Source organism: Dreissena polymorpha, chromosome 8 (genome assembly GCF_020536995.1).
Source record: "Dreissena polymorpha isolate Duluth1 chromosome 8, UMN_Dpol_1.0, whole genome shotgun sequence".
In the NCBI taxonomy this organism is placed as follows: domain Eukaryota; kingdom Metazoa; phylum Mollusca; class Bivalvia; order Myida; family Dreissenidae; genus Dreissena; species Dreissena polymorpha.
In genome coordinates, this window is record NC_068362.1 from 99,016,424 (window position 1) to 99,033,328 (window position 16,905).

Genomic DNA, 16,905 nt, shown 5'->3' on the forward strand with positions numbered 1-16,905 from the left:
TATGACCTTGACCTTGAAGAATGACCTTGACCTTGAACTTCCACCACTCAAAATGTTCAGCTTCATGAGAACACCGCTTTGAAATTTTATTTTATTTTTTTGACCTTGAAGGATGACCTTGACCTTGAACTTCCACCACTCAAAATGTGCAGCTTTATGAGATACACATGCATGCCAAATATCAAGTTGCTATCTTCAATATTAAAAAAGTTATGGCCTATGTTAAAGTTTTCGGACCGACAGATGCCATTTATTTGACCTTGAAGGATGACCTTGACCTTCACCTTTCACCTTTCAAAATGTTCAACTCCATAAGATACACATGCATGCCAAATATCAAGTTGCTATCTTCAATATTGAAAAAGTTATGGCCAATGTTAAAGTTTTCGGACGGACAGACACCATAAATTTGACATTTGACCTTGAAGGATGACCTTCACCTTTCACCACTCAAAATGTGCTGCTCCATGAGATGCATGCCAAATATCAAGTTGCTATCTTTAAAAGTGAAGGGGTGGGGAATGGGGGGTATAGTGTGAGGGTGTGGTGGTCATTTATTAGATAATATTTAATTTTAAAAAAATAATCGGGGGATTGAGGGGGGATTCCGGGGGGGGGGGGGGGGGGGGGGGATTCAGGGCGTGGGGGATGGTTTGGTTTGAGTCTATTGTGGTATGTCAGGTAAGAGTTGTTTTGTCCAAGTGTCAATCGAATCTAATCATTAATAAAGAAGTGATGGCAATTTTAGCAAAATTTAATAATTTGACCTTGAGAGTCAAGGTCATTTAAAGGTCAAGGTAAAATTCAACTTGCCAGGTACAGTAAGTACCCACATGATAGCATGAAAGTATTTGAAGTTTGAAAGCAATAGCCTTGATACTTTAGAAGTAAAGTGGATCTAAACACAAAATGTAACCATATATTCAAAGTAACTAAGTAAAAAAAAAGGGCCATAATTCCGTAAAAATGACAACCAGAGTTATGCAACTTGTCCTTAACTGTCCCTTTATGATAGTTTGCGAGTGTTCCAAGTATAAAAGCAATATCTATGATACTTAAGGGGTAAAGTGGACCAAAACACAAAACTTAACCAAATTTTAAAGTATAAAGGGCCCATAATTCCGTCAAAATGCCAACCAGAGTTACATAACTTTGCCTGCACAGTCCCCTTACGATAGTTAGTAAGTGTTGCAAGTATGAAAGCAAAAGCTTTGATACTTTATAAAAAAAGTGGACCTAAACACAAAACTTAACCAAATTTTCAAGTATAAAGGGCCCATAATTCTGTCAAAATGCCAGTCAGAGTTACATAACTTTGCCTTCACAATTCCCTTATGATAGTTAGTAAGTGCTGCAAGTATGAATGCAATAGCTTTGATACTTAATGAATAAAATGGACCTAAACACAAAACTTAACCAAAATTTTCAATTTTCTAAGTATAAAAAGGGCACATAATTCTGTAAAATGCAAGCCAGAGTTATCTAACTTTGCCTGCCTAGTCCCCTCATGATAGTTAGTAAGTGTACCAAGTTTGAATGAATTGCATTGATATTTTATGTGAAAAGTGGACCTGTACGCAAAACTTAACCGGACGCGGACACCAACGCCAACACGCTGACGCCAAGGTGATGACAATAGCTCATAATTTTTTTTCAAAAAAAGATGAGCTAAAAATGCAATCGTCTAATTTTCAAAACATTATTTTTTCAGATAAATGCTCTGGTCCAGCAAATATAGCAAAATAATTTCTTAAGTCTGTTGTTAAAAGATTAATAAAGCTCAGTATAGTAATTGTTATGAAGTATCCATTGATTATGCTTTAGTCTTTGCAGTTATTTATAGCGGTCAAACAACAAATATTGATATATTGATGATGGTTTTACATCTGAAAAAATCATTTCATTTTATCAATTTTATAAAATAACATAATTGGGAAAATACTTAAGAAACAATACAAAAATCAGGGCCTAGGACAAGTTCTGCAATTTCAACAACTGGAGTGCATCTTTTGAAGAATGGTACAACAAATTTAAGTAACAATACAAATAATGACATAAAATTGACTATTATCACTTTATTTTAGAAACTCTTTTTATTGAAATTCTTCATTGTGTTCTTTATTTATGTAAAACATCAAGCATAAACATCTATAGGTCTGAGCTAAAAATTCAGTACTAACTTAAATTTTACACAAGACCCTTGCTTAAAAAGGGCCCTGATATTTTCGACCCCAGTAGCACACCATAAATGATGAAGTTTGTTGCCATGGCAACCCACTACTTGTGCTGCAGCTCCAGCTGCCAGGGTGCGAGGGACTTGTCTCCAGATTTTGGCATGACCTGCACATGAGGCACCCGCTTGTTTGAGCTATGCTGCGCTCGCTGTTGCTCCTCCGCCTGTCTTTTCTCTTCCGCAGACCTAGAAATGCAAAGAACATGTGTAAAGTGTGGTCCAAGACTAGTCTGGCTAATCAGGAACAGTTTCAGATTAAAAAGATTTGTTGAAAGGAAGTCTCTTCTTTGCAAAAATCAAGTTTAGATGGAATTTGTCATCCCCCAGAAGCCTATGCAGACTGCACTGGCTAATCTGGGACAACACTTTATGCACTTGCATTTAGCACCATTTTCCTACATTGTGGCTGAATTATATGTGTTTGGGTAAATGGCAAATTTAAATTAAGTGTATATTTAGAGGTTTATGATCCTTCAATGTCTTTTGATGTTTTATGTGAGAACCCAAAATGTGTCCCAGCAATCCTGCCTAATTAACTCACTAGACTCAAGAAAGCTGGTACAAAGTTATTAACCATAGCTGCCATTTCCAGATTAAAAACAAGATACATGTATGTGCTTGTCAGAAACACTATGTCCCCTGCTGCGCCTCTTTGATTTATTATATTTGTTTTTATCCTTTGGCAGGTACAGATAATTATCTCCCTTTAAAGCTTATTACTTCCCTTGGATTTTTTTTACCTTTGACCCTCAAGAATGACCTTGACCTTTCACCACTCAAAATGTGCAGCTCCATGAGATACACATGCATGCCAAATATGAAGTTGCTATTTTCAAAATAGCAAATGTTATGGCAAAAGGTTAAAGTTGGAGCAAACAAACAAAGCAACCAACCAACAGACAGGGCAAAAACAATATGTTCCCCACTATAGTGGTGGGGGACATATAAATATACAGGGTTGCCACAAACCTGGTGAAATAAAATTCCCTGACTTTTCACTGACTTTTCCCTGACCAAATCTTGGTTTTCACTGACTAATTTCGCGACATATTCCGCATCCTCCTCTACATACTGCTGACCAAATCCACCGAATGTAATGTTCATTTTATTATTTAACATAAAACAAACCAGTACTACTTGTACACTAAACTATGCATGATGCAAGGATTTATAGTAAATACCACAAAACAAAAGATAAAAAAGTTATGCATGTACAACCACCACATATGATTATGTCTCAAAATCTATGAACAAAACATACTTCTATTTAGGTAGATACATATGATGTAAGTTATGGCAATACAGTAGTAGCACAACACCTATGACACAAAAAACTGTCCATATACAATGTCAATTACATACTATGATCATACTTTAACATCTAGACACACTCATAGGTGAATATATATGAGTATGGGTAATGGGAAATGTTAATAGAAATAAATCTATTTAGAAATGTACATAACTGTTAGAACTTAGAACCAATGATTATTTCAGCTAGCCATGGTCTTTGGCAAACATTATTGTGCAACAAAAAATAGATAAATTTACATTTTTGAACATGCTTTACACATATTAATGTTTTATGTAGATAGAAATTGTCAAAACATTTTTAATAAAAAATATACTGTTGAATCTACTAAACCAAATGATACCGCTAAACTGCCATAGCCACTAAATAACTAAAGCATCAACCCACAATTTTATTTTTCCCTGACTTTTCACTGACTTTTCTGAAGTTTCATTTTTCACTGATCACTTTAAAATTCCCTGACTTTTCACTGACCTTGAAAAAAAATCCAATTTCCCTGACTTTTCAAGTTGAGTGGCATCCCTGAATTATATATTCCAATTTGGTGTTGTCTTGTGGTTTGTGTGTGTGAGGGAAGGGGGGGGGGCGAAACAGAACTGAATGCAAAGGCAATTGTCAAGTATGATGGCATGAAAAAGCTCTCTTACACCGGGAGTAGTAACTGTACCAGAGAAGCATAATTATGTACCAACCACTAAGAAAACTGGAGAATGTCTGATATATTGGAAAAAGACCAATGTCTATTCACTCCAATATGCCTATTTTTTCACTGGAAAGAAAATGAATGCACTGTTACACTGAAGTGGTATCATGTTTTCATATAATGAAAAATATTTAACAAGAGCACCGCCTAGCGGGTGCAGACCGCTCATCCATTTTTCTTTTTAAAGGTGAAGGGACCTATCTCAATACTACAATCAAAAAGGAGGGAGGGGTGGGGATGTCATACATGCCAGACGTTCCGATCTTGGCGGGACAGTCCTGCTTTTGGGGTGTTTGTCCCGGTGTCCCGATGTGACACTATTTGTCCCGACATTCGTACAAAACGATATATGCTCTATAAGTTCACAATAAAATTCCCTATTCAAGCTCGGTCTGGCTTTAAATACCATAGCTTATCCCTTTATTGCCCCGTATTAACAAACCATATCTACTAGTTGAGTGATCCGGTGTTGTTATATGTCAAACAAATCGAGCGCTGACCGATACCAGAGACATAAAATTACTTTCATTTTGACTGATTTTCAGAAAATAATGTGTACATATTGAATCAATCTAAATTAAGAATTAATGGATGATTTGTTGAATAAAAACAAAGCTCGATGTTTGACGTACCATTTGGGTCAAAAGTCAACAAGATCTACTAGGTAAAATGAGAAATGTACGTCTACGTACAATATGTACGTCGACGTACATTTTTTTTGTACGTTGACCTACAAAATTGTACGTCGACGTACAATTTTTACCAACCCTTGAGTGTTGGCCAATCAGAAGATGCCTTACATCTTTTGTTTTGATCCACATGTTTAAGGTTACAATATACTAAATAATTTTGGCTATACCCTCTAAAAACAAAATCTTCATTTATTTGAAGACACAATTCTGTGTACAGGCACTTGCCATGACTTTATTTTTGAATATTTCTGTGTCCATGTGGTTGGGAAAACATTGTTGTATACTACAAATTCACTGTTTTGCTTTTAGGTTGGATACTACATGAGACTTTGGCAGTTGGTGGGAAACCATCATCAACTGGAGAGATGCCAGAAAAAAGATGGCCATAAAACAGTGACCGCTGATTGGAATTGAGTTCTTTTTTACATACTGGATGACCTATCTTTTTTATTGTTTAAATCATTGCGGTTTGGAATGCTCTTTACGAAAAGGTATGGTTATGGGGGTGTCTACGCGCTAAAATTTGACTTAGGTTTATTTTTTGTTAAAGTTATTGCTTTTACATTGAATTTGTGTAGGAAATCTTTTAGTAGCTAACTTTTAGGTAAAAATGAAATATCATCTGCAAGTGCAAAATATGACTGGGAAAGCTGATTGTTGGTCATTTCTAAGCAAAAGAGAAAATAAATGCATTAAATGCATGAATTCAGATTATTTGACCTGGAATAGTTGTATTTCAAGTTGACCCCCCACTTAATATAGCCGAATAAGAGCTAAATTGCTTTCCGACTTAAATTCAACGACATATTGGTTGACCCTGTAGCGTTAATGTGCTACATAAAGTCAGAATTCAACGCCAGGGACTCTGTGATCCATTAACGCAACAATAGCTTGTGTGAAAAGCATGAACATTCAAACAGAGCCCCATTTCACCGACATGGAATGGCAGGCATTTTTAAAGTATGGACAGCGCAGCAGATGCTTAACTGAGCCAGCCTTCATATTTAGTACAAAATCATGAATTTAACAAGCTTTATCACTTCATATTATTCATAAAATACACTTAAAATACAAAAATGCATGTTTTTGTGTCATTTTATATCTATTTCTATTGGGTATTTTGACCTTTTCAGTTACAGGAATGTCTGCAACTAAGACAAGGGCCACTGGATAAGGGTTGTTGATGGCAAAACAGGTAATAATATTAATTTATTATCATGTACACAAGCAAATAAGCATATTTATGATGCTTAAGGTGTGAAAGACTGTCATAATCAGGTTTGTGGTCACTCAAACCCTTGCCGTCATGTAATTCCCAGAGCAGTTTGTATCGATAGTTCCGCGTCCCGACAGGTAAAGCTCGTGCTTTGTTGGCACTTAACAGGTTTATCCTTGTTCCTGAGCATGTAGTGCAGCTGATTTGATTTGCTACTTGTAAACCCTTCAATTAGCTTGTTTTTGGTACTGTCTTCTCACAATATGCTTACAGTCATGTTTCCGACTTAAAAGGGTGTCGCGCCTGACTTAAACATAGGATTGATGTGGCAAGTGTCCCCTTCATCATTTACATTAGAGGGATCTTATTGAAAAATTTGGCACTTTCAGCAACTTGTTTTGTTTTTTATTTGGCACATGCTTCTCTCATTCAGTGATTTAAGGGCAGTATTGACCTTATTCGCTTGTCTTTGCATAGAAAGGTGACATGGATCAATGATATTTGTTGTGTTGAGAATTCTGCAGGAAGCTGTGTCCCCAAAAGAAGTACTCGAAACCCCTTTCAGGATGCCTGCATTGATCTGAATTGCCTTTCTACCCATGTTACTTCATGGAACCTCATTGCTAAGCTTATAATGCTTGCCTACATATGTTATCTTGTGTAACTTTTCCTTCCAGCCTAAACCCTCCAAATGAGCATTTCTTTCTTTCTCTTGGTTACAAACCCCCATTTTGACCAGTTTGCCACCATAAAAATAGCCAAAAGTACTTATTTTGTGCCCAAAATATGAAATTTTGTATTCTCTTGAACCTCTAAATAAGAGCTGGCAATGCATATTGACCATCTGCTGCAGTTTAAAGGCACCCATGACATTATATGCTAGAATTTATCAATGGCGGCTGGTAAATAAATGGGCAGCGATCGACAAGGCGCTTTCAAGATTTCACGCTTTTATTGGTGTGAAATAACAAGGTATTGGAAGATTATTGATTTCTACACTTCAAAGTATCTTTGATCTCTCATTTTGACTAATGTGTTTATTGTCTTGGATGACATTGGATTTTTTTTTTTTGAAATTGACATTTTTGGGGTGATTAAAAAAAAAAGAAAAAAAAAAGACATTATCAAAGTGAAAATATCTAACAAATTCATTCTTTGCCCACCACGCATAAGCCCCACGTGCATGTCTATTTGGTTTGTTTTGGTATTTTGTTGCAGATATTGAACACAACAGCTTTAAATCTAAAAGGGGCATTTAAGCTTTAACAGGCCTAATATCGCCTTAAGTCCCAGAGCTTCAAATTTTATTAGGTATCGTATTGTCTAGTGGTCCTCTACAAAAGTGATATAAATAATGCCCCTGGGGTAAAAAAGGCCCCGCCCCGGGGTTACTGATTGAGTGATTCTCTTACATAGACTTATATAGGATAAACTTTAAAAATCTTTTTTTTAGAAACTGAAAATCCCAGAGCTTAGATATTTGGTATTGTTTTGTCTAGTGGTCCTCTACAAAAGTGATATAAATAATGCCCCTGGGGTCAAAATAGGCCCTGCCCCATGATCACTGATTCTCTTACATTGACTTTCATAGGAAAAACTTAAAAAATATGCTTTTTCAGTGAAAAATGTCCATAATTTCACTTAAAGTATAGTATTATATTATAATGTTTCAAAAACATAATGATAATAATAATAATAATAATTAATGATTAAAAAACCAATATATTCACCTAAAATTATAATATAATTATATATTAGCAGCACACTGCTCACAAATAAATAAATAAATAAATATTGCTGAAGTGCTTATATATAAAGGTAAACATTAAATTTTATGAGCTCAATTTTATCAGTTAATATTTTATGTATATAATTGAGTAAGAAAGTGGGTATTGGATGTATTAAGCATCTTTGTGCCTAAATTACTGTTTGTTTCCAGTAACCTTTGATGCTAAAATTAAAATAGAAAATATTTTTTTAAATATATTGGTATGCAGGGGAACCTTTTAACAATTCATGTTTTTTGTGTGATAATATGTATGGAATAATGGGTAAAGTGTCAGATTTTGAAGGCAATAATTATCAATATAAAAAGGGCAATGTTAACAAATGTTCAAAAATGATTATTCCATGTGTTGCTTTAATGCATGGATTATAAATTGTTAATGCTTTTGCTTTTGAAGATTTTTTAAATAATATTTACTGTTAAGTGCAAAGATTTAACTTTGACCTGACCTTGTATTAGAACGTTTGAAATGTAGCCAGGTTCTTAGCAAAAAGGGGACTTCCAAAAAGGAAATGTTTTGATAACATGAGTTTGTGTTTCGTGTCAACACTTTCACTTTTAATACCCGCCCGCTGTATTTCAATGAATCGAATTGGCTGAAGTATCATTCAAACAGAAAACTGAAGTAAACTTTTATCATTAATATTTTTTGTTTCAATTTCCACATTACTAATCGCACAACTTTTTATGTCTGAGGAGAGGTAACTTTGATTCAATATGTATATATTTTCTTTCATGATTTATAGAATTGATATCAGACAAATTTTAGGGATCTTAGCTATGAATTACATAATTTATTCATATAAAACATCTATACTATAAATTGTTGGAAAATGATACTTTCCAGTCATATATGTGCTGATGGTTTCCTTTAAATACCTAAGTTAAATACATTCTTTTAGGCTAAATTCACATATATTCAACAATTACAGGATGGTTCTGTCATACACCCATGAAGTTTCATGTTAAAATCTTGTATAGTATCTGAGATATAGCCCTAGTTACATCATACAAAAACAACAAAGAGCAATAATTGTTATTTCAGAAAGTGACAGGTTATGGTTCTTGTGCATTCATCTCTACTCAGCGATATTTATACACACATAAAGTTTCATGTCAAAAACTTATATTGAGTTTCTGAGATAAAGCCCTGAAAAGTTTGTGAGAGACTGCACTGGCAGATAGACCGATGGTATGTTTTAGTATATTAAGCGTACCCGGTGTACATTAAAGTATACTTATGAGTACCGGGGGTACTTTTAAGCAGTACCAGAGCCAAACCGAAAATGACCAATTGAGCTTATTGACAGACTAAAAAATGATGATAGTGGTAACTATGATTGTGTGAAATATATTGATTATAATACAACAAGGGCTGTTTGTAAAACATGCATGCCCCCCATAATGGGCTGTCCATTGTAGTGGCAGCCATTGTGTGAGTACGATTTTTGTCACTGTGACCTTGACCTTTGACCTAGTGACCTGAAAATCAATAGGGGTCATCTGCGAGTCACGATCAATGTACCTATGAAGTGTCATGATCCTAGGCAAAAGCGTTCTTGAGTTATCATCCGAAAATCATTTTACTATTTCGGGTCACCGTTACCTTGACCTTTGACCTTGTGACCTCAAAATCAATAGGGGTCATCTGCGAGTCATGATCAATCTACCTATGAAGTTTCATGATCCTAGGCGTATGCGTTCTTGAGTTATCATCCGAAAACCATTTTACTATTTCAGGTCACCGTGACCTTGACCTTTGACCTAGTGACCTCAAAAACAATAGGGGTCATCTGCAAGTCATGATCAATCTACCCATGAAGTTTCATGATCCTAGGCGTATGCGTTCTTGAGTTATAATCCGGAAACCATTTTACTATTTCGGGTCACCGTGACCTTGACCTTTGACCTAGTGACATCAAAATTGATAGGGGTCATCTGCGAGTCATAATCAATCTACCCATGAAGTTTCATGATCCTAGGCGTATGCGTTCTTGAGTTATCATCCGGAAACCATTTTACTATTTCGGGTCACCGTGACCTTGACCTATGACCTAGTGACCTCAAAATTGATAGGGGTCATCTGCGAGTCATGATCAATCTACCCATGAAGTTTCATGATCCTAGGCGAATGCGTTCTTGAGTTATCATCCGGAAACCATTTTACTATTTCGGGTCACCGTGACCTTGACCTTTGATCTAGTAACCTCAAAATCAATAGGGGTCATCTGCGAGTCATGATCAATCTACCCATGAAGTTTCATGATCCTAAGCGTATGCGTTCTTGAGTTATCATCCGGAAACCATTTTACTATTTCGGGTCACTGTGACCTTGACCTTTGACCTAGTGACCTCAAAATCAATAGGGGTCATCTGCGAGTCATGATCAATGTACCTATGAAGTTTCATGATCCTAGCCCCAAGCGTTCTTGAGTTATCATACGACAACCACCTGGTGGACGGACCGACCGACCGACCTACCGACCGACCGACCGACCGACCGACCGACCGACATAAGCAAAGCAATATACCCCCTCTTCTTCGAAGGGGGGCATAATAATTTTCCTGAATTGAGTGTACATGTGAATTAGCTAAAATAAAGATAAAAACAGCGATTGGGATTATACATTTCTGGAACTGAATTTTGTTTATAATCAGTTTTTTGAAATAATATATATATCCTAAAAATATTTTCTTAAATCAATCTTGTATCTTTGTATTAAAACACGTACTGCAACACTGTAAATTACGCATTACCATATTTATTTCAAACGTAATGTATGTACATCATCGATATATAACATTTGAAATGAAAATCGTTTTAAAATTCAAATGTTTGCATGGTGTTAGAACTACTGTTTTGATATCTTTGTTGTAACTACCGGTACGTGTTTACGTTCAAAGTCCGAAAAAAAGATGTCCGAAAATAACTGCAAGGTGTTAAAACGCGCAATGAAGTTTAATTGGAACAACCATGCATTAAATATTACTTGTCATCAATCTGACATTTTTCATGGCAACTGATCTGAGCAATCTCAAGGTGGGTACTGCAAGAATCGTCAGATTTCCGGTTTATCTGACAGATTTCACGATCTGACAATATTTACCCTACAACGGTCTCAGCAGTTAATAATATTTATTACTTAAAACGATTTTTAGACTAAATACCGTCAAGTAAATACTTATTTTTAATATTATTTTTTTCAATTTTGATATATTTAATTCATTCTTTTCCTCAATTAAAAAAGAGATTTTCAACATTGATTATGAATAAATCTGAAGGAAAAGCGGCTCACGAGACGAGTGTTTTGATTGGCTGTTCAGAAAATGTGTACGTCAACGTGTATTTCATATTTGTACGTCGACGATTTTTGTACATACATTCCTCATTTTACCTAGTAGGCCTTGTTGACTTTGGACCCAAATGGTACGCCATATCGATGTGCGCACAATTCGTTGAACGTTGCCTTAGTCCCAAATGGATTGATCCGCATAGTGCACATGTTTGTTTACTTCCCAAAATGGAGAACGTCTGTGTTCATGCAATTATTAACACATTTATCGTCAATATTTGCCCGAAATTATGAGGTTTTGTAAGTAATTAGCTGATTACTGACTTCAGTAAAGGTGGCATGATTGATCGTTTCAGTTGTCCTGCCTTTTTGTCAAATGTCCCGACTTTTTTTTATGGACTGTCCCGATTTGGACCCGAAAATTCTGGCATGTATGGGGGGTGCAGAGGTTTGTATAGTGTGGGAGTGTGGTCATTTTTTATATTATCTTCCAAAAATGCAAAAAAATGCAAAAAAAAAAGTCTTTCCAAAATAAAACTAGAGCTTTGTCACAGACGTGACGTATATCCCCACATGCCGCATTGACAGACTATTTTGCATGCTGTCTTCACAAAACAAGAGAATCTAATTTATGGCGATTTTTAAGTATTATTATGCCATTCCCATGCAATTTTGACCTTTGAACTCTTGAATTCTTTCACATGACACGCCGTCCAATGACTGTGAACCAAATTAATGTACAGAGTCATTTTAAAATCTCACAATGAATGACATACTTATGGCCCAGACAAGATCATTTATTGCCATTTTTAACCAAACAATTTTTTGAACAAAAAGTGTGACCTTGGAGATATCGACCTAATTCTTTCGCGCGTAACATCGTCCAATGATGGTGAACAAATTTGCCAGATGATTTTAAAAATCTCACAATAAACGACATAGTTATGGCCCGGACAAGCTCATTTATTGCCGTTTTTGACATTTGAACTCAAAGTGTGATTTTGACCTTGGAGATATTGATGTAATTCTTTCGCATGACACACCGTCCAATGATGGTAAACAAATGTGCCAAATGATTTTAAATTCTCACAATGAACGACATAGTTATGGCCTGGACAAGCTCATTTATGGCCATTTTTGACCTTTGAACTCAAAGTGTGACCTTGACCTTGGAGATATCGATGTAATTCTTTCGCATGACACACCATCCAATGATGGTGAACAAATGCGCCATATGATTTTAAATTCTCACAACGAACAACATAGTTATGGCCTGGACAAGCTCATTTATGGCTATTTTTGACCTTTGAACTTTAAGTGTGACCTTGACCTTGGAGATATCAACGTAATTCTTTCGCGCAACACACCGTTCAATGATGGTGAACACATTTGCCAAATGATTTTAAAATCTCACAATAAATGATAAAATTATGGCCCAGAAGAGCATTTGACCTTTGAACTCCAAGTGTGACCTTGACCTTTAAGATAAATGTACTTTTTTCACACGACACACCAACCTATGATGGTGAACAAATGTACCAAGTCATTTTAAAATCTAACGATAAATGACAAAGTTATTGTACGGACAAACTTTCAGTTTAAAACACACTAAGTGACCCTGTGACCTAGTTTTTGACCTGGAATGACCCATATTCAAACTTGACCTAGACTTCATCTAGATACAACTTCTGACCAAGTTTTGTGACGATCGGATGAAATTCCGACCGACAGACCGACAAAGTGACTCCTTTATAGCCCCCATTACCAATGGTAATGGGGATATAATAATAAAATAAATATTTGTGTATTTTTCAACAATGTTTAAAAAAAGAAGAAGAAAAATTTGTGTGTGGGGGGGGGGTTCTGGGATGGTGTTGGGGAGGTGGGGGGTTGAGAAGGGGGTATAGTGTGAGGATGTGGTCATTCATTACATAATCTTTCAAAAATAAGAAAAAATGGAAAAAAAACTTTCTTTTTTTTTGGGGGGGGGGGGTCATAGAGTGGGGCCTGGTGGATGGTTTGGGTGGAGTCTCTTGTGGTATGTAAGGTAAGTGTTGTTTTGTCAAAGTATGAATCAAATCTGATCATAAATAAAGAAGTTATGGCAATTTTAGAAAAAATAATAATTTGACCTTAAGAGTAAAAGTCATTTTTTAATCAAGGTCAAATTCAACTTTGAAGTTTGAAAGCAATAGCCCTGATACTTTAGAAGTAAAGTGGATCTAAACACAAAATTTAACCAAATATTCAAAGTAACTAAATTCAAAAAAGGACCATAATTCTGTCAAAATGCCAACCAGAGTTATGCAACTTGTCCTGTACAGTCCCCCCCATGATAGTTAGCGAGTGTTCCAAGTCTGAAAGCAGCTATGATACTTTAGGAGTAAAGTGGACCAAAACTTAACGAAGTGTAAAGGGGCCATAATTCTGTCAAAATGCCAGTCAGAGTTACATAACTTTGCCTGCACAGTCCCCTTATGATATTTAGTAAGTGTTGCAAGTATGAAAGCAATAGCTTTGATACTTTAGGAATGAAGTGGACCTAAACACAAAACTTAACTAAATTTTAAATTTTCTAAGTAACAAAAAGGGCACATAATTCTGTCAAAATGCCAGCCAGAGTTATCTTACTTTGCCTGCCCAGTTCCCTCATGATAGTAAGTAAGTGTACCAAGTTTGAATGCAATAGCTTTAATACTTTATGAGAAAAGTGGACCTAAACACAAAACTTAACCGGACGCCGACGCTGACGCTCATTTTTTTTTTCTTTTTTTTTTCAAAAAATAGATGAGCTAAAAAGTGTGAATTGATGTGGTCTCTGAAAGCTTTTTTCATGTATACTGTACACAGCACTTTCTTTCATAAAAAATCATTAATTCTGTTCCTTTATTGTTTAAGTTCTAAAATGTTGTGACAGTCATTGGATACTTTATCTTTTCTGAACGCTCAAACTGCATGTTAAACAATGAAAACAGCTAAGGACAACAACTGCGTACTACATAATTACAGTCAAATAAGTTAAAATCAGTCAAAACAATGGCCAATTAATATTTATCAGAAATAAATACTATAGTATACAGTTAAAAGTATTCTTAGCAATTGCATAAACATCTTTCTTTACTCAAAGAAAATCAATACTTCTCTATCAAACAGATTTTATTGACTAATTTAAACCTTTAAGCAAAACAGTATGGCATGAATCGGAAATTTCCATGGCGATTGCAGTGAACATTTGCTCATGTTACTAAAGACTACAATGTAAAAGTGTGTCTCATTAATTTCAGAATTCTGTTGTTCCATGGAAACCATTGAAGTAATGGGCTTCAAGTCGTAAAAGCATTTTAACTTCAAGCTCTTATTTCATATATGGTAAAAAAATTAAAATGAGTTATAATAGTTTATATAAAAGATAGCATCTCTTTTGTACGTAGACATGATTTAGAAAGTGACGATATTGAATCTATTTGGCTACAAATCAATATTGTAAAGTACAAACCATATCTAATTAACTTTGTTTATCGCCCACCAAATAGCCTTCAATCTTGGATTGACTCATTTGAATTACAGATAAATAAGGCAGACATGGAAGATTGTAATATGTATTCAACCGAGGATTTTAATTTTCACTGTTTAAGCCAAAACATATTTAACAATAAGAAATGGGAAAAACTTATCACTGATTTTAATTTGAAACAACACGTATCTTTTCCAACAAGGGTTACGGAACGTTCATCATCAATATTAGACCATTTTTATTCAAAATATGACAACATTTCTGAGGTAATCATACCAAAAATAGGCATAAGTGACCATTACCCAGTAGTTTTTACATTAAGCGTCAAAGATAAAATTGTTAAAACAGATGATCATAAAATTATTAAGTACAGATGTTTTAACAAATTTAATGAAATCAATTTTCAAAATGACTTAGCAAATGCTAATTTTGATATGGTTGAAACAATAGAGGATGCTAATGAGGCATTTGAAGTATTTTATAACATATTAAACTCAGTCCTTAATAAGAATGCCCCTATCAAATATAAAAAAGTGAAGAGATTACAACAACCTGGTTGGTACAACGAAAACATAAAACAAGCAAGGTCTTTAAGGGATAAATATAAACGTGAATCTAGTTGGCCACAATATAAGTTGTAATAAATGTAACAGTGCAATCAAAATGGCTAAAAAAGAATATTTTTTGAATGCGGTACAAAACAAAACAAGTGCGAAATCGCTCTGGAAAACTATTAAATTAGCATCAAATGAACACACAGAATCCTCTATTTTGCCAAATGTAATAAGGAAGGATGATCGGATAATATCTGGTAAAACAAATGTAGCTAATGCTCTTAATGATCACTTTGTTGACATCTCAAAACTTATTAAAAAGACTAAATTTGCTGAACACGATTTCAACTCACTAAAAACATATCTAGATGCTAAGCTAGAGTCTAAGCATTTCTCTGTTCAATTTATTACCACATCAGAAGTTAGTACTTTAATTAATCAACTTCATTCAAACAAATCTGCTGGGGCTGATGGTATAGGACCCAGCATTATTAAACTTTGCAAAGATTTCATTATACAACCAATCACTGCTCTTATAAATAACTGTATATCACATGGAACTTTTCCCGACATGCTTAAAATTGCAATCGTAATACCTTTATATAAGGGTGGATCGGTAAAAGATCCCAATAATTATAGACCAATATCACTTTTACCTACTATATATAAAATATTTGAAAAGCATATAGCTAAACAATTGCATATATATCTAGAATCTACAAGTCTATTAAACAAAACCCAGTCGGGTTTTCGCAAATATCATTCTTGTCAAACAGCATTGATTAATATAGTTGATTCATGGCTTAAACAAATTGATAATGGAAATCTGGTAGGTACAATTTTCTTGGATTTTAAAAAAGCATTTGATCTTGTGGACCATAGGGTTCTTTTACACAAAATCATTTTAATGATAGGTCATGCGACCTATTTTCTTCATATCTCCGCAATCGATTTCAGTTTATCAAAGCAGAAAAAACACTACCTCTACTTGTAAAAGCATCATTGCTGGTGTTCCCCAAGGATCTATTTTAGGACCTCTTCTATTTCTTATTTACGTTAATGATCTTACGCTAGATCTTACATGTGATTCTGCAATGTATGCTTATGATACAACATTGCACACTGTGGGAACAAATATTCAAACACTTCAAAATAAGCTACAAACAAATCTTTCAATTGTAAGTGATTGGTGCCAAACTAATAACATGATTATTAATCCGCTAAAAACTACTTGTATGGTATTAGGGTCAAAACGGAAAGCTCAAAACATGACAGATCTAAAACTTAAAATTTCAGATACGGTGATCAAAACAGTAAATTGTCAAAAACTTCTTGGCCTTTATATTGACAATACTCTATCTTGGAAACTACACATTAACAGCGTTTGTTCAAAAATGTCATCACGAATGTTTCTTTTGCAAAAAATAAAACCATATTTAACCCTTGAAATGCGTAAGCTCTTCTATAATGGTTATATCTCACCTATATCCGACTATGCATGTGTTACCTGGGGTTCAGCGGCCAAAACGGAAATTAATAGAATAGTCAAAATACAAAAGCGTTGTGGTGCACATATTTTAAATAAAAGTACAACACTAATTC

General features: G+C 34.8%; 1 protein-coding gene across 1 annotated transcript in view; it reads right to left on the reverse strand.

Annotated features, from left to right (window-relative positions):
• Positions 1–615: 615 nt before the first annotated feature.
• LOC127841821 (espin-like) overlaps positions 616–16,905 on the reverse strand; it is a 64,750-nt gene continuing 48,460 nt past the window's right edge. The window contains exon 12 of the mRNA XM_052370932.1: positions 616–2,419. Coding sequence (XP_052226892.1) covers positions 2,278–2,419 — 142 coding nt within the window. The 3' untranslated portion in view covers positions 616–2,277. The remainder of the gene's footprint in view (positions 2,420–16,905) is intronic.